This window comes from Macrotis lagotis, chromosome 2 (assembly GCF_037893015.1).
Source record: "Macrotis lagotis isolate mMagLag1 chromosome 2, bilby.v1.9.chrom.fasta, whole genome shotgun sequence".
In the NCBI taxonomy this organism is placed as follows: domain Eukaryota; kingdom Metazoa; phylum Chordata; class Mammalia; order Peramelemorphia; family Peramelidae; genus Macrotis; species Macrotis lagotis.
In genome coordinates, this window is record NC_133659.1 from 201,571,723 (window position 1) to 201,590,030 (window position 18,308).

An 18,308-nucleotide genomic window follows, 5' to 3' on the forward strand; every position below is an offset into this window, starting at 1 on the left:
CTCTGTTCTACATTTTCCTCTCCCATGGCTTCTCTTCTCCCTTCCCCCACCCCACCAATACCTTCCCTTAGAAACAGGAAGGGCTGGGTTATTAGTCACCAGATCATAACAGTTCCCCAAAGGATTGAATGCTCCCCAAAGGAGGCAAATGTTCTCAAACTTTTTGGTCTCAGGATTCATTTACATTATTAAATTCTTGAGGACGCCACAAAGTTTTTGTTCAAGTGGGTTATATCAAAATGTCTTAGTATTATGAAAATAGTTTTGATCTTGTAAAACTTCTGTTAACAGTCTCAGGAAACTAGGGATTCTTGATGCACACTTTAAGAACTTCTAGAACTGAGGATACTGTAGTGTTGTCCACCAGTGGACATTTTTCTCTACCATCTAGTGTAATGTTGCTAGATGTTGTTAGTGTATTGGCTCTTTTCATTACCTCTTTATCTCTGATAATTCATTTTATCTTCTCTGATAATTCATTTTATCTTTCAAGTATTCAGTTTCCTCATCTGCAAAATGAGGTGGATTAGATTGATATCTGAAGCCTTTTCCAGTTCCAAATTCTATGCTTCTATGATTTGTCCTATCAAGGAGGAAGAGGAGACCCAGAAGTTGAATCAGAATGAAGTAGCTCTCAGTATCAGAGGTGACAAATGCATGGCCAACACATTCCCAAGCAAGGCCTGGACCAGATTAAAATGTAATTGACAAATATTTAACAAAATTAAAAAATAAAACATAGATAACATTACATTTAAAAACAGTCAATAAGCATCCCACAGAGATTCTTATGTAAGAGTTAGTGACCCCATTCCTATGAGTTGGATATTCAGCTCCACATTTGTCTATGACCTCCCAAAGACTCTTTACTCTCCTTCCCGTCACTGTCTATTCCTAATTACCCTCCCTAGTCTAGAGCTCCATTTCCTCAACCTGTATTCCTGCAAAACTCCACTGTCTAGACATATAGACTTTTTTTTTTAGGTTTTTTTGCAAGGCAAATGGGGTTAAGTGGCTTGCCCAAGGCCACACAGCTAGGTAATTATTAAGTGTCTGAGGCCGGATTTGAACTCAGGTACTCCTGACTCCAGGGCCGGTGCTCTATCCACTGTGCCACCTAGCTGCCCCTAGACATATAGACTTTTAAAGTTGAGACCTCAGAAATATCTCCCACCCCATTTTACCCCTGAGTATCCTTGCTTCCTTTCCCCTCTCACAATAATTACTCTAATCTTTCCCCAAACACCATCTTCATCACTTTAATTCAACTCCAAAATTTGATGCTGTGGGTTATTCTGCAACACTATTTCATCTCTGGAGCGAGTTCAGATTCCCAGAGAGGTAAGAAAGGTCTTGAGATAAAGATAAATAAAAATTGCCCTAATCTTCTCTAAAGTAGAGAGAGAACAAGGAAGTGATCTTAGAGAATCTTAGTACTCATCACAGTGCCTGATACATAGTAGGTGCTTTTTGCTGATTGAATCTGAAAGAAATTCAAATTGGTAAACTGCCAAAACTGGCAGTTATTGAAAATCTCATCCATCATTGAGATGGAGGAGAGACTGAGGGGACAGCTCTTTCCCACTGTTTCCCTTGCCACCTTTTGGTATAGTACCTGATCCAAAAAGGGTCCTAGATATATAACCCCTTCCTTAATCTTTTTATATGCATATGATTAACCCAGAATCACAAAGATTAAAGAGGTTATATGGGAGAACTTTTAAGAGATTGTTATAGGGCTTCATGTAGGATTATTTAATATTTTCCCTTTTGTGTTGTGTACAATAATCCATGTGACTCCAGTATATATAAATGTAAGGGATAATTTGACAGAAAATTTCAGGTGTAATATGGGACTACAACCATCATTTTCTTATTTTAATCATTGAAAGCATTTCATATATCCCCTAGTTTATATGCCTTCATTAGCTAGCATTCCATTTAATGCTATGAAAATGGGGGGGGGGGGGAGAATAGAGAGTACAGGAACAAGATTATAATGGTTGCAGACAATGCTCTCTAGTGGCCAATGGGGATGCTTCAGTCTTGTGGGAGACTACCATGCACTCAACAAAAAATGAACTGAAGGGGCTTCCAGTAACTCAAAGAGGACACTATCTGGTAAACAGTTTACATACTACATTACATGACTAGTTGACAGAACACACAGGGCCTTTCTGTAGGGTTAAGGAATGCAGCACACTAGCTAATATGGACCATTTGTACTGTAAAGTTCTTATAACAGTATCTTGTGTTTCACAGTGTGGTGTATACCTTGCACAGCAATCACACTGATATTCAGAATCCTCTAGCAAGTGGCCTTTTATCTCTTCATCTTCATATCTAAGTCTCCAGACCAGAACCTTCATCTTTTTAAAAATAATCTTCTTGTCAATCCCTGCACTCATCAATCATACCTATGCCCTTGCTTAGGCTATTTCTCATCACAAGAAATCCTTCTTTTGCCTATTCACCCCTCTATGAACTTGCTCAAAACTGCTCCTAAAAATCTTTTTTCAGATCAACACTTCAACACATGGTTTCAGTCTGTTAAAATTTTTAAAAATTATTTTACCTTTTTGATAGGCTAGTTTGTTATTCTTGTTTTTATGTAATAAGAATGTAAGTTCTGAACTCAGAACTCTGTTTGCCTGTTAAGTAATTTCATCACACTCTTTCACCCAAATCTCAAGGTATTCAGAAAAGGGTAGGAGTGGGGGAGAGGATCATCACTTAGAAAGTAAACTGCTGCTGGGCCAAGGAGAGAGGGACTCACCTTCTTCCTTTAGAATTTCAAGTTATATTTAGAGTCCATTTAATACAACATTTTTTACAGAAACCAGCATAGAGATATGAGATTGCTGTTAAGAAAAGTATTAGATGAATTATTATAGTTCCAGTTTCACTGCTGACTACTGTTTGACCTTGGACAAATGTTTTTCTAGGCTCATTTACTTTCTTTTGAAATGGAAATCCCTTTCAACTCTGACATTCAAAGGTATTGTGAACTCTTGGTGCTTCCCCAACCTATCTTTCTCTGTTCTGCTCAAACACCTGTATTAAGAGATGAAGTATCAGAGGCTGGTCAAAACAGATCCAGAAGTACCATAAGCATCATACCTAATGGGAAGGGACTGGGAAGGAAATACAAACATATACTGATATTCTCCCACCCAAGAGCCTAATTTTTTCAGGCCCCGCCCACGATCCTGCCCCTTCTCCCGCACACGCTCCTCCTTTCAGCACTAAGATAGGAACAGCTCCCGGGATCTTGGCATCCTCTGAATTGAGCCTCCGGGGTGTGTGTAAAAGAAAGTGGGGCTAACCCTGCAAGACCTCAGGGGAGCTGCGGGTGGAAGCTAAAGCCCGCAGCTCCCCTGCACCTTGGGGTGGAGAGAGTCCTCCCCTTGGAGGCAGCATCCACCCAATTCCGGGAACCTGCAACCGCTGGTTAGGCAAAGTACTGGCAGTCCGACTGAGAGCCAGGGGACTGAAGATCGGGATTCCGGGCTCCTGGGCCCATGCCGTCAAAAGATGCCGATTCGCAGGGGACATGTGGCGCCCCAGAACACTTACTTGGACACAATCATTCGAAAATTCGAGGGCCAGAGTGAGTGTGTGAGAGCATATGAACCTGTGAGGGTAGAGGGTTTTTCTGGAAGGGTGGCAGGTCGGGGGTCGGGAGTAATCCAGAAGGATGAGGGGTCTGGAAAAGTCCCCAAAGGTAAGGAACCAAAGGGAGAGCAGGAGATAATCGTTCTGTGTCCTGGAGTACTATCTACAACTTTTCCAACTGAATGGGAGTGAAAACAGGTGGGTTGCTATTTCAAACTCCTGAAACCCCTCATCAACCTATCAGCAACCTATCCTGTTTCTTTGAACTATCATACTGAAGCTCTTTTCCTGAGGTATGGAGAGCAGATAAGCAGAACTCTGCTCGATTTTTTTTCAACTGAATGAAATTTAATGTTTCAAGTCTATTAAAATATTTATTATTCAGTAGGCATCATGCACAAGAATTGTGCCTTTGTCCTCTCCCTATTCACTTCCCTCTTTTTTTCCAGGAATCAGCCGCTCTGAGAGAGCCTATGGCTCCCACATTCCTCTCCCCTAACAAATTCTTGAACCCTATTCCCCACCCTCTTTCTTACAGCCCCTAATACATTTCTAATCACCATCTATTGATTACAACCTGGATAGTACCCACAAACCTTCTATTTTTGATCCTCCATTCCTTTACCCCTCTCATTGTCCCATTTATTAATCCCAACCCATCTCCCACCATCAGGCGTAAATATTGTCCTCTTCTTAACTTCTTAGGCCGAAAGTTCCTGATTGCCAATGCCCAGATAGAGAACTGTGCCATCATTTATTGCAATGATGGATTTTGCCAGCTCTTTGGCTACTCCCGAGTGGAAGTGATGCAGCGACCCTGTACCTGTGACTTCCTCACTGGCCCGGACACCCCACAAAGTGCTGTGTCCCAACTGGCACAGGCTCTGCTGGGTGCTGAAGAATGCAAGTTGGAAATTCTCTATTACAGAAAAGATGGTAAGATCAGAGCTTCTGTTGGAGTGTAAGAGAGAGGAGGAAAGGCTAGGCTCATGCTGAGCCTCTGTCTCCCCTCTAAAATTGAAAGTATTGAACTTGATCATGTCTAAGGCTGTCTCCAGTTCTACATTTCTCTGAGCCTTAGGTGATGGGGCCAAGGAATCAATGTCAGAGTTGGGGGACTTGGAGCAAGGATTCTGGGTCAGTCAGATGATGAATTCTGTCATTACTCCTTGATCTAGCATAAAGAAATACAATGGAAAGAAGTCTGCATGTAGAATTGGAAAACCTGGGTTCTGGTCCTAGCTGTCCTAGTTTTCACTCAATCAGCAATTAGCAAATTAATTCCTTTCTGTGAGCCTCAGGATCTTTCCCTTTTAAATCAGGGGGTTGAATTAGATGATCTCTAAGGTCCTTTCTAGCTCTTAAAAAAATCTATAGATATATTTCCTATTCCTGTAGATCCAAAAGAGCTTGTAGTCCCAAATGGGACCAGATCTTACTCAAACTTCTGGTCTGGTCAGGGTTTGACTGCCTAGTTAGTACTCAAGGTCTGTGACGTGGGGACCTTTCTGGTGCTAGCCTTTCCTTCCCATCCCATCTACCCTACCCTGGTTGACAAGGTTAGGAAATGCCTGCTGTCCTCAGTAACTAACAGCCTCAGCTGTGAGACAGCTGGGATAGAAATTAACTTTCCCTGATCTCCCTCTGTGTGGGCAGGGATTAGGGAACTCAGGTCACTCATCTTTTCCATCAGGGCCTCCACCAATCCTAGAGTCTCAGGAAGTACAGATAGGCAGAGGAAAGCAGGACCCAGGCTTGATGCTTTGTGAAGTATGCTGGATATAGTGAAAGGACCTAAGTTCAAGTCACACCTCTGTTACCACCTGTGTGATCATGGCCAAGTTACTGAAAATTCTCTCAGCTTCCGATCTTCATTTATAACATGAGGGAATTGGACTAGATGGTATGTAAGGTCTATTCCAGTTCTAAATCTAGGATACTGAACTGGAAGTTCCATCATACCTCAGCCTCCTAGGATTGCTGGCAAAAGTGGTATATAAAATAAGGATGGGCTTCAGCACTAAAGTCAGAGCTTGGGGTGGCTGGGTGGTGCAGTGAATAGAGCACCAGCCCTGGAGTCAGGAGTACCTGAGTTCAAATTTGACCTCAGACACTTAAGAATTACCTCGCTGTGTAGCCTTAGGCAAGCCATTTAACCTCATTTGCCTTGCAAAAACCTAAAAAAAAAAAAGTCAGAGCTCTTCAGCATTCTTCCACAACAAGGGAATAGGGGCTGGTTTTGCTTGCCCAAGATCCAGAGAGCCCCCTAAAGTGGATTACTATAAAAAGGGTCAGCACTTCAAGAAGGGACAGAGGAAGTTTGGTTAGAAGGGCAGAGTAGGAGATGGGAGTCAGACTCTTCATCACACATCACACTAATCACTTACCTGGACCCAATTACCCCACTGAAGTTGAAAGTGACTCAAAATTTAGAATACAGACTATCAGAGCTTGAAGGAACCTTAAAAGTCCCAGTCTACTCCCCTCCCCCTGCCATTTTACAGGGGAGGAAACTGAGACCTAGAGAGAAGAAACAACTCATTTAAGAAAATATAGTAAATCAGGACTAGAACTAAGGGTTCTTGATTCCTAATCTTATGTTCTTTCTGCTATACCCTAATCCCTCTTCTGTAAAGGAATATCTTCAAACTGAGGAGCAGGTTAAGGGAAGGGACTCTGAAATTCCTATTTAGACTGAAATTTTTCAGGCTTTTTTTGAATTGGATAATAGGTGTAAAAACTTATGGTTCATATATGTACCATAATTATGGACATAATATAAACCATATTTAAGGAGCTCTTTTTTTCAAATATAGGACCTAAAGAGGATGAATTGTTGTTTTTGCTGCCTTGATGAATAGCTGGCAAGCACTGGAAAAGGGAAAGGAGAAGAAGGTATAAATCTTGGGGGAGTGAAAAAGAGTCTCAGAGAAATGAGAAAGATCCCATGGCAGTGGAATCCCATTTCCTAAAATAAGAACATTCCCACAGATTATGGTGGCTTTCAGCTAAAACTTCTCAGTCCAAATTGGAAGAAGTTGAAGAAATATTAGATTAGGGAGGGGAGAAAGACTTCCAATATCACTTTAAACATTCTGCCTCAAGGCAGATGTGTATAAAATCCATTCCAGATTTTAGAGTCTTTCCAAGGTTGGAAAGAAGCAACTACTCATATAACTGGATAGCTTCAAAACCTCTTCCTGCCACTCCCAGTCCTCATGACAATCTGTTCCATTTTTTTAATCCTTGAAAATCTTGATATCTAGTTCTGAGGTGTAGTTATGATATGGAGTCTAGTCTGGAGCATTATCTGAGGAAAAGTGTTGAGGTTCTGCTAACTAATAATCACTTTATGATTTATTCTGATCAAATGGTCCTTTACTATCATGTTCATAAACAGCTCATCTTCATTTGTCTTTTATTAATAGCTTTTGTCATAGTGGTGGGTTCAAAGAATTCTTTCCCAGGAGCCTGCTTCCATATGTCTCCTCATTGCTTTACCCTAAGAGCTCTAGGGATGGGAAAAAATAATCTTGGATAAAATTCTAAGTGACCGGTGACAAACCTCTTTTTTCTACCCTAAACTTCTAGGGATTCAGATAAATGAATGATCTCTTAACAAATCTCAGATAACCTTGTTGTCTTTCCCATTGTTTAGCTGGGAAAAAATAAGACCCAAAAGAGGGCAGGTAAATGAAAGGTCACTCAGTAAGCCAAAAATTGAACTCAGGAACTCTCTAGCCTTTTCTTTTTAAACCTTACCTTTCCATTTCATCTTGCTCTCAATACTCTTGTGATTTCTTAGGATTGTTGAAGAACCTGATAAGGAGTTAAGGGACATGGGCTGGTTTGGAGATGAAGAAGGAATGAATGTAAAGGGGGTCTATTAGAAAGAGACAGGTTCAACCAGCCTTTTCCTCTAGGAACCCTAAGGCTTCATTTCCCCATCAGTACTTAGGCAAACTCATAGCATTCCATTCTTACCTTCCTTGTCCTCACTCAATGTTCTTGGCTCAAGCCAGAGATTTATCTATGGAACATAGAAAAACAGCAAGAGATGAGAGTTTAATAAAGCTTAATGTGAGGATAAGTTTCAGAGCCCCTCCATGGCCATATCTGTCTCCAGTCCCAGGGAAATCTTAATCTTGATTTTAAAAGGGTAAATGAAAGACTGGTGAAGTAATCTAGAGAGATAAAGCTAAGAAGGCAAGATGTATCAGAGTGAGAATGTGGGAGGGGGGAGAAATCAGATTTACCAGATGATCTTTTCTTCCCAAGGCAATAAACTTTCTTATCTGAGAGATGTCTATCTATAGGGAAATATGTGGCTCCAGAAATCTCCCCCTCTGCCAGAAGACTCATTGTACCACAGATTATAAATCCAGATTGGGGCTGCCTGAGGAGTGATGTCCATAATCATAAACTAAATGGAAAGGGTGAGATGGAGAGGGAGATTTGCCCTTGGGCTAGGAGAATTTTTTTTTGCCAGGCAATGGGGGTTAAGTGACTTGCCCAAGGTCACACAGCTAGGTAATTTTTAAGTGTCTGAGGCTGGATTTCAACTCAGGTCCTCCTGACTCCAAGGTCAATATTCTATCCACTGCACCACCTAGCTGCCTCCAGGCTAGGGGATCATTTTAAAACATTGATAAAGATTTGGTCTGGGATGCTCAAGAGTTATAATAGGAAGAACACTAGACCTGGATTCAGGGTTCTCATTCTCCACCTCCAGAATTTCCTATGTAGCTTTGAAGAACTCACATTTTTTTCAGAGACCTTATTTGTAAACTGAGAAGTTCAGACAAGATGACTTCTATGGTCCATTAGAGATCTAAGGTTCTAAGAGCAAATTATTGACTTAAAAGCATTTGGGGTATTGTCATCCTCTAAGGTAGGACTTCAATGCTGAAAACAGGACGTTGTTCCTAGTATAGAAAGAGAAGGGAGAACTCAGATAGCCAATAAGATCTCAGACTTGATGGTCATACCTCCAACTGGAAGAGAGGGGAGTGACCTTTGTGCTTTTAAAAGGAATGGACTAAGCCTACAATCCTAAAACAACCATGAAAGAAGGGAAAGTGCAGGTAACCTGTCCTGACAGGTTTCTGGAAGAAAAGATACCAGGGTGCTTTGCTGGGAGTGTCATTTTCCTCTCAATATCAGGGGGTTCCATCCTTATACTAGAAAATACTTTGTTCAACCCATTCCCCCAATACTACAAGTGACAGAAGAGGTCAGAGGTAAGAGAGGATGGGAAGGATTTATTTTTCTAGGTGGGGATTTTTCTAGTTTTCTAATACCTCTCCATCTCGGAGCATTTCACACAGAGTTGGGGAGGTGACTAAGAAAGAGGGGGGGTGAGAGACAGAGTGCAATAGGTAGGGGGGGAAATAGAGCAAGGAAGGGAAGAAGGTGTGAGCAACAGAAGGGAGGGGAAGAGGGAAAATAAAAAAAGGGAACTGAGAAAGACAAGAGGAAGAGAGAAAAACTGAACATGAGCAAGAACAGGAGAAAGTGCCCATCTGAGCAAATGGGTTTGAGAGAGCCATCTTTTAAACTCTAGACTGAAGAGGAAAGGCAAGAAAGGAGTCCCTGCTGATCAGAAGGATGGCAGGGGCTAGTTCCATCTCCCAATGGAGAGTTACTCCAAAAGCAGGGAAAGAAACAGGGACAGACAGAAAAAAAAAGGAAGGATAAGACCAGTTAAGCTGACAGGTAAAGGAAGAAGGAAAGGGCTAAGGGCTCTCTAAACCCCTCCTTGGGAATACCAAGACTTAGAGCTAAGGTGGATGACTACTTAATTTCATAGGTGGGAAAGCTGAAGCAAAGATCAGTCCATTGTGGCAATACAGATAGTGTGGTATAATACAAAGAATACTAGAGGTATTGAATCAATTGACTTGAATCCTAACTGCTATTCATAGACTACGTGATCTCAGAGGAATCAGTTCTCTCTGCATCTCAGTTTTCTCATCTGTAAAAATGAAGGGAACATACTCAATTATTTATAGCTAAGATATATACGATGATCCTATGTGGCAAGGCAGTCTGGGGAGTGAGATTTCAATAGAGTAGTATTACAGGAGTTTGGAAGAAAGTTTCCTGTCTTCCTCTATGCTTATTGCAGTGTCTGTGTTTCCTCTTGGGACATAAAGTCACACAATTGGGTGGGGGGGTAGGGAAGAGAAGGAGGGGGAGGTTATATCTGTTGTATAACTCTGTTTTTATGGGAGTGAATTTGTGTACCTCTAAAATTATACATTAGTGTGCTTCTGTGTATACCGGGTGTGAACATTTCTCAGGAACCGCTTAGGTGTCGGGGAATAGGGGAGTGCTGAAGGTTGTGAGATTTTATACTCCCTGGACTTACTTGTATTGCCTTCTGCTTCTGATGAGTGAATATTAGAGAAACAACATGGGGGACAGAAAATCTGAATTCTAATTCATCCACTAACTTACTCCTTTATCTAATCACCTACTCTAAACCCTCATTTTACAGATGAATAAACTAAAATTCAGGAAAGAACTGTGATTTGTCCAAGGTCTTGAACCAGACTATTGTTCTTTCTCCCATTCCAGGCTGCCTTTCCTAGGTAAAAATAACCTTACCTGTTTAGTCTCATTTTCTTCATATGTAAGATGGATAATGGAGAGGGGGTGTGACAGAATTGTCTTGTGTCCTTTTCTGCTAATATTCTCAGATTCTATAACTCACCAACTGGGGCACAGCAGGCTCACATCAGATAAGAGAACTTCCATAAAAACAAGATGCTAATCACCTTTTCTCCCAACCACCATCTCTCTTTTGGGGTAGGATCCCTGACCTGTTCTGAGTCCCAAGCTGAGGAAGCAGTCCCAACTGACACTGTCTTAACTAGAAAAAGAAAGAATCATAGTTTTGGGGAAGGAGCAAAATTCTAACTCTGGCTACAAGAGGTTGTTCAGTGTCTGAAGAAATAGGAATCACAGAACCATAGGCTGTCAAAATAGAAAGGAAACTTAGAAACTATCTTAATACAGAATTGTAAGGGTAGAAGGGGCCTTGGAAGTCTTTTAGTCCAATTCCTTTATTTTCACATAAGGAAACTGTGATACAGAGATGGGGAATGACTTTCTTAAAGGTTCTGACTGTCACATTCCATAGAGAGTACTACAAGTGGGCACAGGAAGCTTATTCTAAGATCAGTTGTGGGGCAGAGTAGGACAGGGCAGTCCCAGAGATCTGGGAGCAAGTGGCCCCTTCTAACTTAGATCTGAAAATTCTGGTTCTGATCTCCTTTGTGTTCTTGTCTTTCTGTGGGGACAAGTCTACAGCTGGTGAATCAGTAATGGGGCTTTGGAGTCTGGAATCTGACCTTAGAGAGTCTTGCTTATAGAAATAGGATGAACAGGAGTGGAGAGAGAAAAGGAGAGGGTTTGTTCTGTTGCTTAGCTGCACTGTGCAGATACATCTGGTCTCTCAACTAATCCTGCCCTCTAGTTTTGAGTCCCATTGTTGTTGATTCTAAGGAACTGAGGGCTGGGACCCTCCCCACTCCTTTGGTCAAATACCCATGGGCTGAGGCTAATAGAGGGCAGCTACTAAGGCATCTCAGGAGAATAGCTCAATTCCATGTAACCTGGCCATTCCTGCCAGCCTCTGGGCATGATTCCATTACACTATGCCATAGCTCATTTCATTAGCCAAACAGGGTAGAGGATTTCCATAGATAGATGGGCACCCTTTCATTATCATAACTTAGGGCAGAAAAGGTTGGTGAGCCTAGCAAAGGGGGTGGGGTGAGCTGCAAGAAGTCCTTGCCCTACTTGAAGAAACACAACTAGATACTGAGTTATGTATAGAAGTTATACTGGCCAGGACCAGGAAGCTAGGGAGGGAAGAAGGAAGTTGGCGCAATGGATAGAGCATTGGACCTGAAGCCAGGATAACCTAAGTTCAAATACTGCCTTAGACATTAGTTCTTTGTAACCAAATGGACCAATGTGTCCAGAGAAAACAATGCCAACTCTTACAGAGGTACAAGAAGGAAAGAAGTATCTATCAAGTGTCAGCCATGTACCAGGCACTCTGTCAAGCGCTTTATAAATATTGTCTCTTTTGATTCTTACAATAATCCTGTGGGGTAGGTATTGTTATTGTTCTCATTTTACACTTGAGATAACTGAGGCAAATAGAGATTAAGTGACATGCCCAGAGTCACACAGCCAGTAAGTCTCTAAGGTCAGAAGTGAACTCAGGTCTTCCTGACTCCAGAGCCAGCTCCATGCACTATGGCACCACTCTACCATCCCTAACTTTAGGAAGCTACTACCATGTGGAAGGTTTCATGTACGTGGGGAAGGATGTTGGGGAAAATTTAAACAAAAAATCCCTGAAGGAGCTTACATTCCATCAGAAGCTTGTGCTTAATCATTCTACTGTATATCATGAACATAAGTATACAAGCAATAAGTACAAGGGAAATTCTTGAGAAGGGGAAGGTAGAAGCATTTGAACAAACGAGAAAAAGGTGGTAGAAGGTGGTGCTTAAGCAGAATTTTGAAGGAAATGATATTTTAAGAGCAGAGTAGAGAGGGAGGAGTCTATCCTAGGAGACATCCATAGGAAAGTTAATTTGATGACAGAAGGTATATTATATGTGAGAAACAGTAATAAAAATAATCTTACTTGGCAATAGAGTTTAGGAAAGGGAATGATAAAGTTGGAAATTGAAGTTGTAGTCAGGTTGTAAAGACTTTAAGAGTTAAAGAGAGGATCTTATATTTAATCTTAGAGTTCTTAGGGAGTCATTGAAGTTTATTGAATAAAGGAATGATCAGCTCTGCTCTTTAGGAGAAAATTACTTGTGAGAAACTTGAGGCAAGGAGGCCAATTAAAAGGTTATGTCAATAGTCCAGGAGAAAGGTGAAGAGAATATGAACTAGGATAGTTGCCATGTGAGTCAAAGACAATTGTAGAGGTAGGAACAAGATTTGGCAATTGATTGAATATGTGGAATGAAGGAGAGTAAGAAGTCAGGGATGAGCAAATTTGGGGACCTTGGTGACTAGAAAGGATGGTGGTGCCCTCAAAAGAAACAGGAAAGTTGAGAAGGCAAATGGGTTTAGGGGTGGTGGGAGGAGACAGATAATGAATTCAGTTTGGGACATGGTAACTTGGAGATGCCTATATAACATCTAGTTTGAAATATCCAAAAGAAAGTTAGATATGGGTGATTCAAGCTCAGGAGAGAAACTTACTAGGGTTGAACATATAGATTATTGCTATTTAATTTTATTTATGTCCAACTTCTTATAACCTCATTTGGAGTTTTATTTTTTTCTTTTCTTTTTTTGTTTTTACAAGGCAATGGGGTCAGGTGACCTACCCAAGGTCACACAACTGAGTATTAAGTATCCAAAACAGATTTGAATTCAAGTCCTCCTGACTCCAGGTTCAATGCTATATCCACCGAGTCACCTAGTTGCCCCCATTTGGGGTTTTCTTGGCAACAATTTGGAGTGGTTTTCCATTTCCTTCTCCAGCTCATTTTATATATGAGGAGACTGAGGCAAACAGGGGTTAAATGACTTGCCCAGGATCACAGTGTCTGAAGCCAGATTTCTCATGTCTTCATGACTCTAATCCTGGCACTATCCACTTCAATACCTAGCTGCCACTTATTTAAATAAAGGTGATAATCCATCCCATGGATTATCAAGTGGAAAGGACCCAGGAATAGAACTTTGGAGGTCAGTCACAGTTAAGGGGCATGATAGAGAGGTTGGTGATTCAGCAAAGAAAAGTGACAAATAATCAGAAAATTAGAAAGATGACCAAGAAAACGTGTCAGGAGAGAGTGTATATCTGAGAGGAAAGGTAGTCAATAGTGTCAAACACTATAGAGATGTCAAGAAGGACTGAGAGAATACTATCAGATTTTGGTAACTCTGGAAACACTGGTAACTTTGGAAAAAGTGGCAACCATTGAGTGATAAGAACTTGAAGGCCTTATCTTATTTCTCTCACTTGGCCACCATGACTCAGCTATCTTCTTACCCTGAAATTTCCTTAGCTCCTAGGGCACTTCACATCCTGGAATGTCCCTCTGCCACGTCAACCTTCTTCTTCTATGTTGAGTTCCTTCTGAGGGCCTCCATCTGGGGAATGAGCCCTGGTCAACCATGTTCCATTCCTATTTCAATTTTGCTTCTCACTCATTACACATTATCACCTTGCTTCATCATGGTTACTTTCACTATTCTTTTACTCCTGACTTTCCAGCTTTACGTCATCTTTTCCCCATTAAAATATAAGTTTTTGGAGGGCAGCTAGGTGACTCAGAGGATAGAGCACCAACCCTGGAGTCAGGAGGACCTGAGTTCAAATCCAGCCTCAGACACTTAGTAATTGCCTACTTGTGTGACCTTGGGCAAATCACTTAACCCCATAGCTTTAAATAAATAAAAATTTAAAAAATAAATGTTGTAAGAGAAGGGGCCATCTTTCTTTTTGCTTATATTTATATCCTAAGCACAGCACATAATAAAGTTGGGAAATGAATAAGAAGAGCAGAAGTGGAAGCAGTGGAGGTAGTTTTTTCTGCAAGTTTAGTTGTGAATGGGAAGAGAGAGATATAAGAAAATAAGTTGAGAAGGTAGGGCCTGGAGGCTTCCAGCACTTTGGGTGGATCCTGGTGTAGGTTTTATTTATTTATAGTTGCACAGAATGGGTCACAATCTACATGACTGGAGAGAATACTCATGGAGACATGCTCCATGGAAATACTAAGACATAGAGTTGGGTGACAGAGGATCAGAATTTGAGTATGAGCTTTGCTACTTACAATCAACCCATATGAGCAATACCTCTCTGGATCTCAGTTTCCTCATTTTAAAATGAGAGGATGGGATCAGATGATTTCTAAGGTCTTTTTTCACTCTACATAAAGCTATGCGTAGACCCATAAGGATATGTGAACTCTCTGGAGCTATGAAATGAATTGTTCAATATGTGAGAGGGATATGTAGAGATTTAATAGGAAAAAAAAAAACAGAGCCAAATTGCTGAAGCAGTTGAAAGCCAGAATAAGGCACCTGTACTTTTATAGGCCAAGGAAAAAATTTTTGAAATTTTTTTGAGCAAAAAATGTGATGTGATGTACCTCCAGAGCTGCTTGAGTGGAAAATGAAGGAAAGAGATAGAGGAGAGCAAAGGACAGTCAGTGGTTCCAGGGTAGGTTCTAAATCTCCTTCCCCAATATCCCAACTGCATTAATCCAATCCCCATCTGTTCAATTTTAATTAAAACAAAAACAAGCCTCAAAGATTAAGCTCTGAGCCACCCGAGCTGAGCACAGTCCTCCCAAGCCCTGATGCCACTTCAGCCCTCTAATGACCATCTTAGCTGCTCTCTCTCTGCTGCTAACCAGAGAGCTGGAACCCAGCCCTACCCCCATTACACAGCCTCCATCTTGCCAGTCCCTGGAGTCTATTCAGGATTGCACAATCCTTGGGGGACTTCAGACTGCAGTATGTATGCTGTACATGATAGCCTTGTTCCTCTGCTCTGCCTCGACTCTTGAAATTGTCTTAGACATGGTCCCATATCAAACTCTCCAAGTCTACTTGTGAGTAAAGGGAAGAGGGAAGTTTTCTTGCTTTTCTCTAATCTCCATCCTCATTAAGAGCAAACTCTTGGAGAAATCAGAAATCCTTGCTCAGCCACCTTCCAGAGCTCTCATCACTGAAGCTAGATTGATTTTTTTCTTTGTCATACTTCAGGGCAGAGTCCTAGATAACCCATACATTGGGGCTTATCCTGGCTTTAAGGGTTAGGAGGTCTAGCAGAACTAGTGGTATTCACAACTTCTTTCTGTTTATTTGTCCACAGCTTCATGCTTCCGCTGCCTAGTGGATGTGGTGCCCATAAAGAATGAAGAAGGAGCTGTCATCATGTACATTCTCAACTTTGAGGACCTGGCGCAGCTTCTGGCCAAGAGCAGTAGCCGAAGTCTGACCCAACATATATTATCCCAGGGCTTCCTAAATTCTGGTGAGATATCCAAAGGGAGAAGGTAAGGAGGAAGATGAACATCAGAGATAGAGGTATCACTATACAGTAGAGAAGGGGGAATCTTCACCCTGTCATTTTGTTCTGCCCAAGTTGTATATGGCATATCCATTTTCTTACTCTACCCTTGAACTGAGACATTCCTCTAGTAAACTTCTTTTGAAGAGGGTTAGGAGAAGTAGAGAATTTCAGCCTCATTGCCCTGCCTTTCAGGCCATGAAACTGCATGCTCTAACAGAGATAATGTTTTCAGAGTGTTCCCCGGGCAAGCAAATTGGGCAAAGTTCAGCATCTGATACGGACCAGGTCAAATATCGCACCATCAGCCAAATTCCCCAGTTCACACTCAACTTTGTGGAGTTCAACCTGGAGAAGCACCCATCCTGTTCTAACACTGAGATCGAGATCATTGCCCCACATAAAGTGGTAGAACGAACCCAGAATGTTACAGAGAAAGTTACTCAGGTAAGAGCTCCAGTCTGGGCAGGCATTGTCTAGTTTGGCTAGAGAGAATGGTGGGGAAGGGGTCAAAGATAAAAAAATTCACCCTGGATTCCAGGTAAAGCATCTGTGTAGCTACTGAGACTCTGGTCAAGAGAGGGGAGAAAAAGTTGGTATTCCAGGAGTTACCTGGGAGCTATATCTTCTTTTCCTCATTCTTTTTTCCTGTTTTATTAATACTTTTGTCCACTTTGTTGTCATTTTCCAACGAAAGCCATGCCTACCACACTAATAGAACCCATCTATATAGCAAAATAATCAAGCAAAACAAATCAACACATTGGTCCTTTCTGACAATGTCCACCACATCCTATGGATTATTCCAAGGGTAACCCAGGAGCCATGATTCTGCAAGCTGTTCAGTAATTAAGTGAGACAGTCCCAAGTATCTCAAAAGCTATTGTACTATTCCAAAGGGACTGATCTTGTCAGATGATATGTGCCAGTTCTTATATCCATGTGCAACTCTGGCTCCAAGGGAACAACATTGTTTCATATAGGTCAAGTCTATGGTATGTATGAAAGAAAATAGGGAGGAGAGTCTGGTTTTTAAGAAAAAAATATTCCTTATCCACCCTGAAAATCTGGTTTTCTATTCCTGAGAACACTCTGCAGGACTAATTCAGTTTAGGAGAGAGAGAGAGAGAGAGAGAGAGAGAGAGAGAGAGAGAGAGAGAGAGAGAGAGAGAATGAATTTCATCTAATCCTCCAGATTTTAGTTTCTGCTCCTCTTCCAAGATATTGTTATCACCAGTGCACTGCTCCCTGGGTTTTGGAGATAGTGAGAAGAACAAAGAGAAAACAAGGATAGTAATAGGAAATAGGTTGACAAATGTAAGGGAACATTTAACTGTTGGAAGGTAGTGACTTCCATTCACAGTCTCTGTCAGGAAGAAGTCATTCTCAGGAGCAGAGAAAAAAGATGAATCATATATGGGACCAGGGGATCCTCTGGTGGAGATGAATGAGGATGAAGTGAGGAAATAGAACAGGTAAAGAAAGAAAGGAAGAGAAATAGGGAATAGGGTGAGGAAGGAATGGATGGGTTCACTTCTCTCCTTTTCCCCCATGTCAAATTCGACTCCATCCTCCTTGTCTTTGGGAAATAATAAGATCATAGATTTAGAGTTAAAAGAGACCTTAGAGACTGTCAAGTCTAATTCCAAATTAATGTTGAGAAGATAATTAAGAATCATAATTATAATCATCATAATATTCACATAGCATGTACTATTTGCCAGCCACTGTACTGGGCATTTTATAATTATTATATCATTTGATCCTCACAACAACCCTAGGAGGTAGGTGCTATATTGGAAAAAACTGAAACAACATCAGTTAGGTGACCTGCTCAGGTTCCCACAGCTAGTAAGTATCTAAGGCTAGATTTTCCTGATTCCAGATCCTGGGTGATCTACCACTTAAAATTTAACTATTCATTTAGATAGCCCTTTAAGTCATGAGATCATCCATTGGGACTTGGGAGGTAGTTGACTCCAATCTTTTCACTTTGTAGATGAGGAAGCTGAGGTTCAGAGATGAGAACCCAGGTCTTACAGCTCCAAATCCCATTGTTCTACACTTTCCTCACAACAATCCAATGTGATTATCCAAGTTTTAAAGATCAGTCAACAAGCATTTATTATGCACCTGCTGGTTACCAGGCAGTACCTAGTGTGGTGGGTGGTGAGGGCACGAAGACAATTAATTCATCCTTTCCCTCAAGACATTTAAATGAACAAACTGAGGCTCAGGGATGTTTTACAGTTTGTCATGGTTAAGCAGCTCAGGGATGCCAGAATCAGGATCTGAAGCCAAGTTACTTATCTGTAAGTCTCAACACTCTTTCCCCAATATCATGATGCTCTAGAATAGGATACAGATCAGATATGGAAACAAGCTAGGGCAGTGGAGTGATAAGATAAAGGCTATAGTAGCCACTGCTTTTCAGGACAGCTTGAAATTTTCTACTAAACTGAATCTTTGCTGAAATATCTTCTGCTCCCTACCCTTGGGAATTGCCCTTTATCCTGCTCCTCAGCTGTTTGGTCAAGTTAAATATATCTGTGTTCTATTACCTATAGGACCCTACCAAGTAATTTCCCCTCCCCAAGTCTCCCCATGACCAAAGAACTAAGAG

The 18,308-nt window shown here is 41.3% G+C and overlaps 1 protein-coding gene across 1 annotated transcript in view; it reads left to right on the forward strand.

Annotated features, from left to right (window-relative positions):
- Positions 1 to 3,534: 3,534 nt before the first annotated feature.
- Positions 3,535 to 18,308, forward strand: part of KCNH6 (potassium voltage-gated channel subfamily H member 6) — a 50,014-nt gene continuing 35,240 nt past the window's right edge. Inside the window, exons 1-4 of the mRNA XM_074220968.1 lie at positions 3,535 to 3,610; positions 4,321 to 4,551; positions 15,488 to 15,649; positions 15,921 to 16,132. Coding sequence (XP_074077069.1) covers positions 3,535 to 3,610; positions 4,321 to 4,551; positions 15,488 to 15,649; positions 15,921 to 16,132 — 681 coding nt within the window. The remainder of the gene's footprint in view (positions 3,611 to 4,320; positions 4,552 to 15,487; positions 15,650 to 15,920; positions 16,133 to 18,308) is intronic.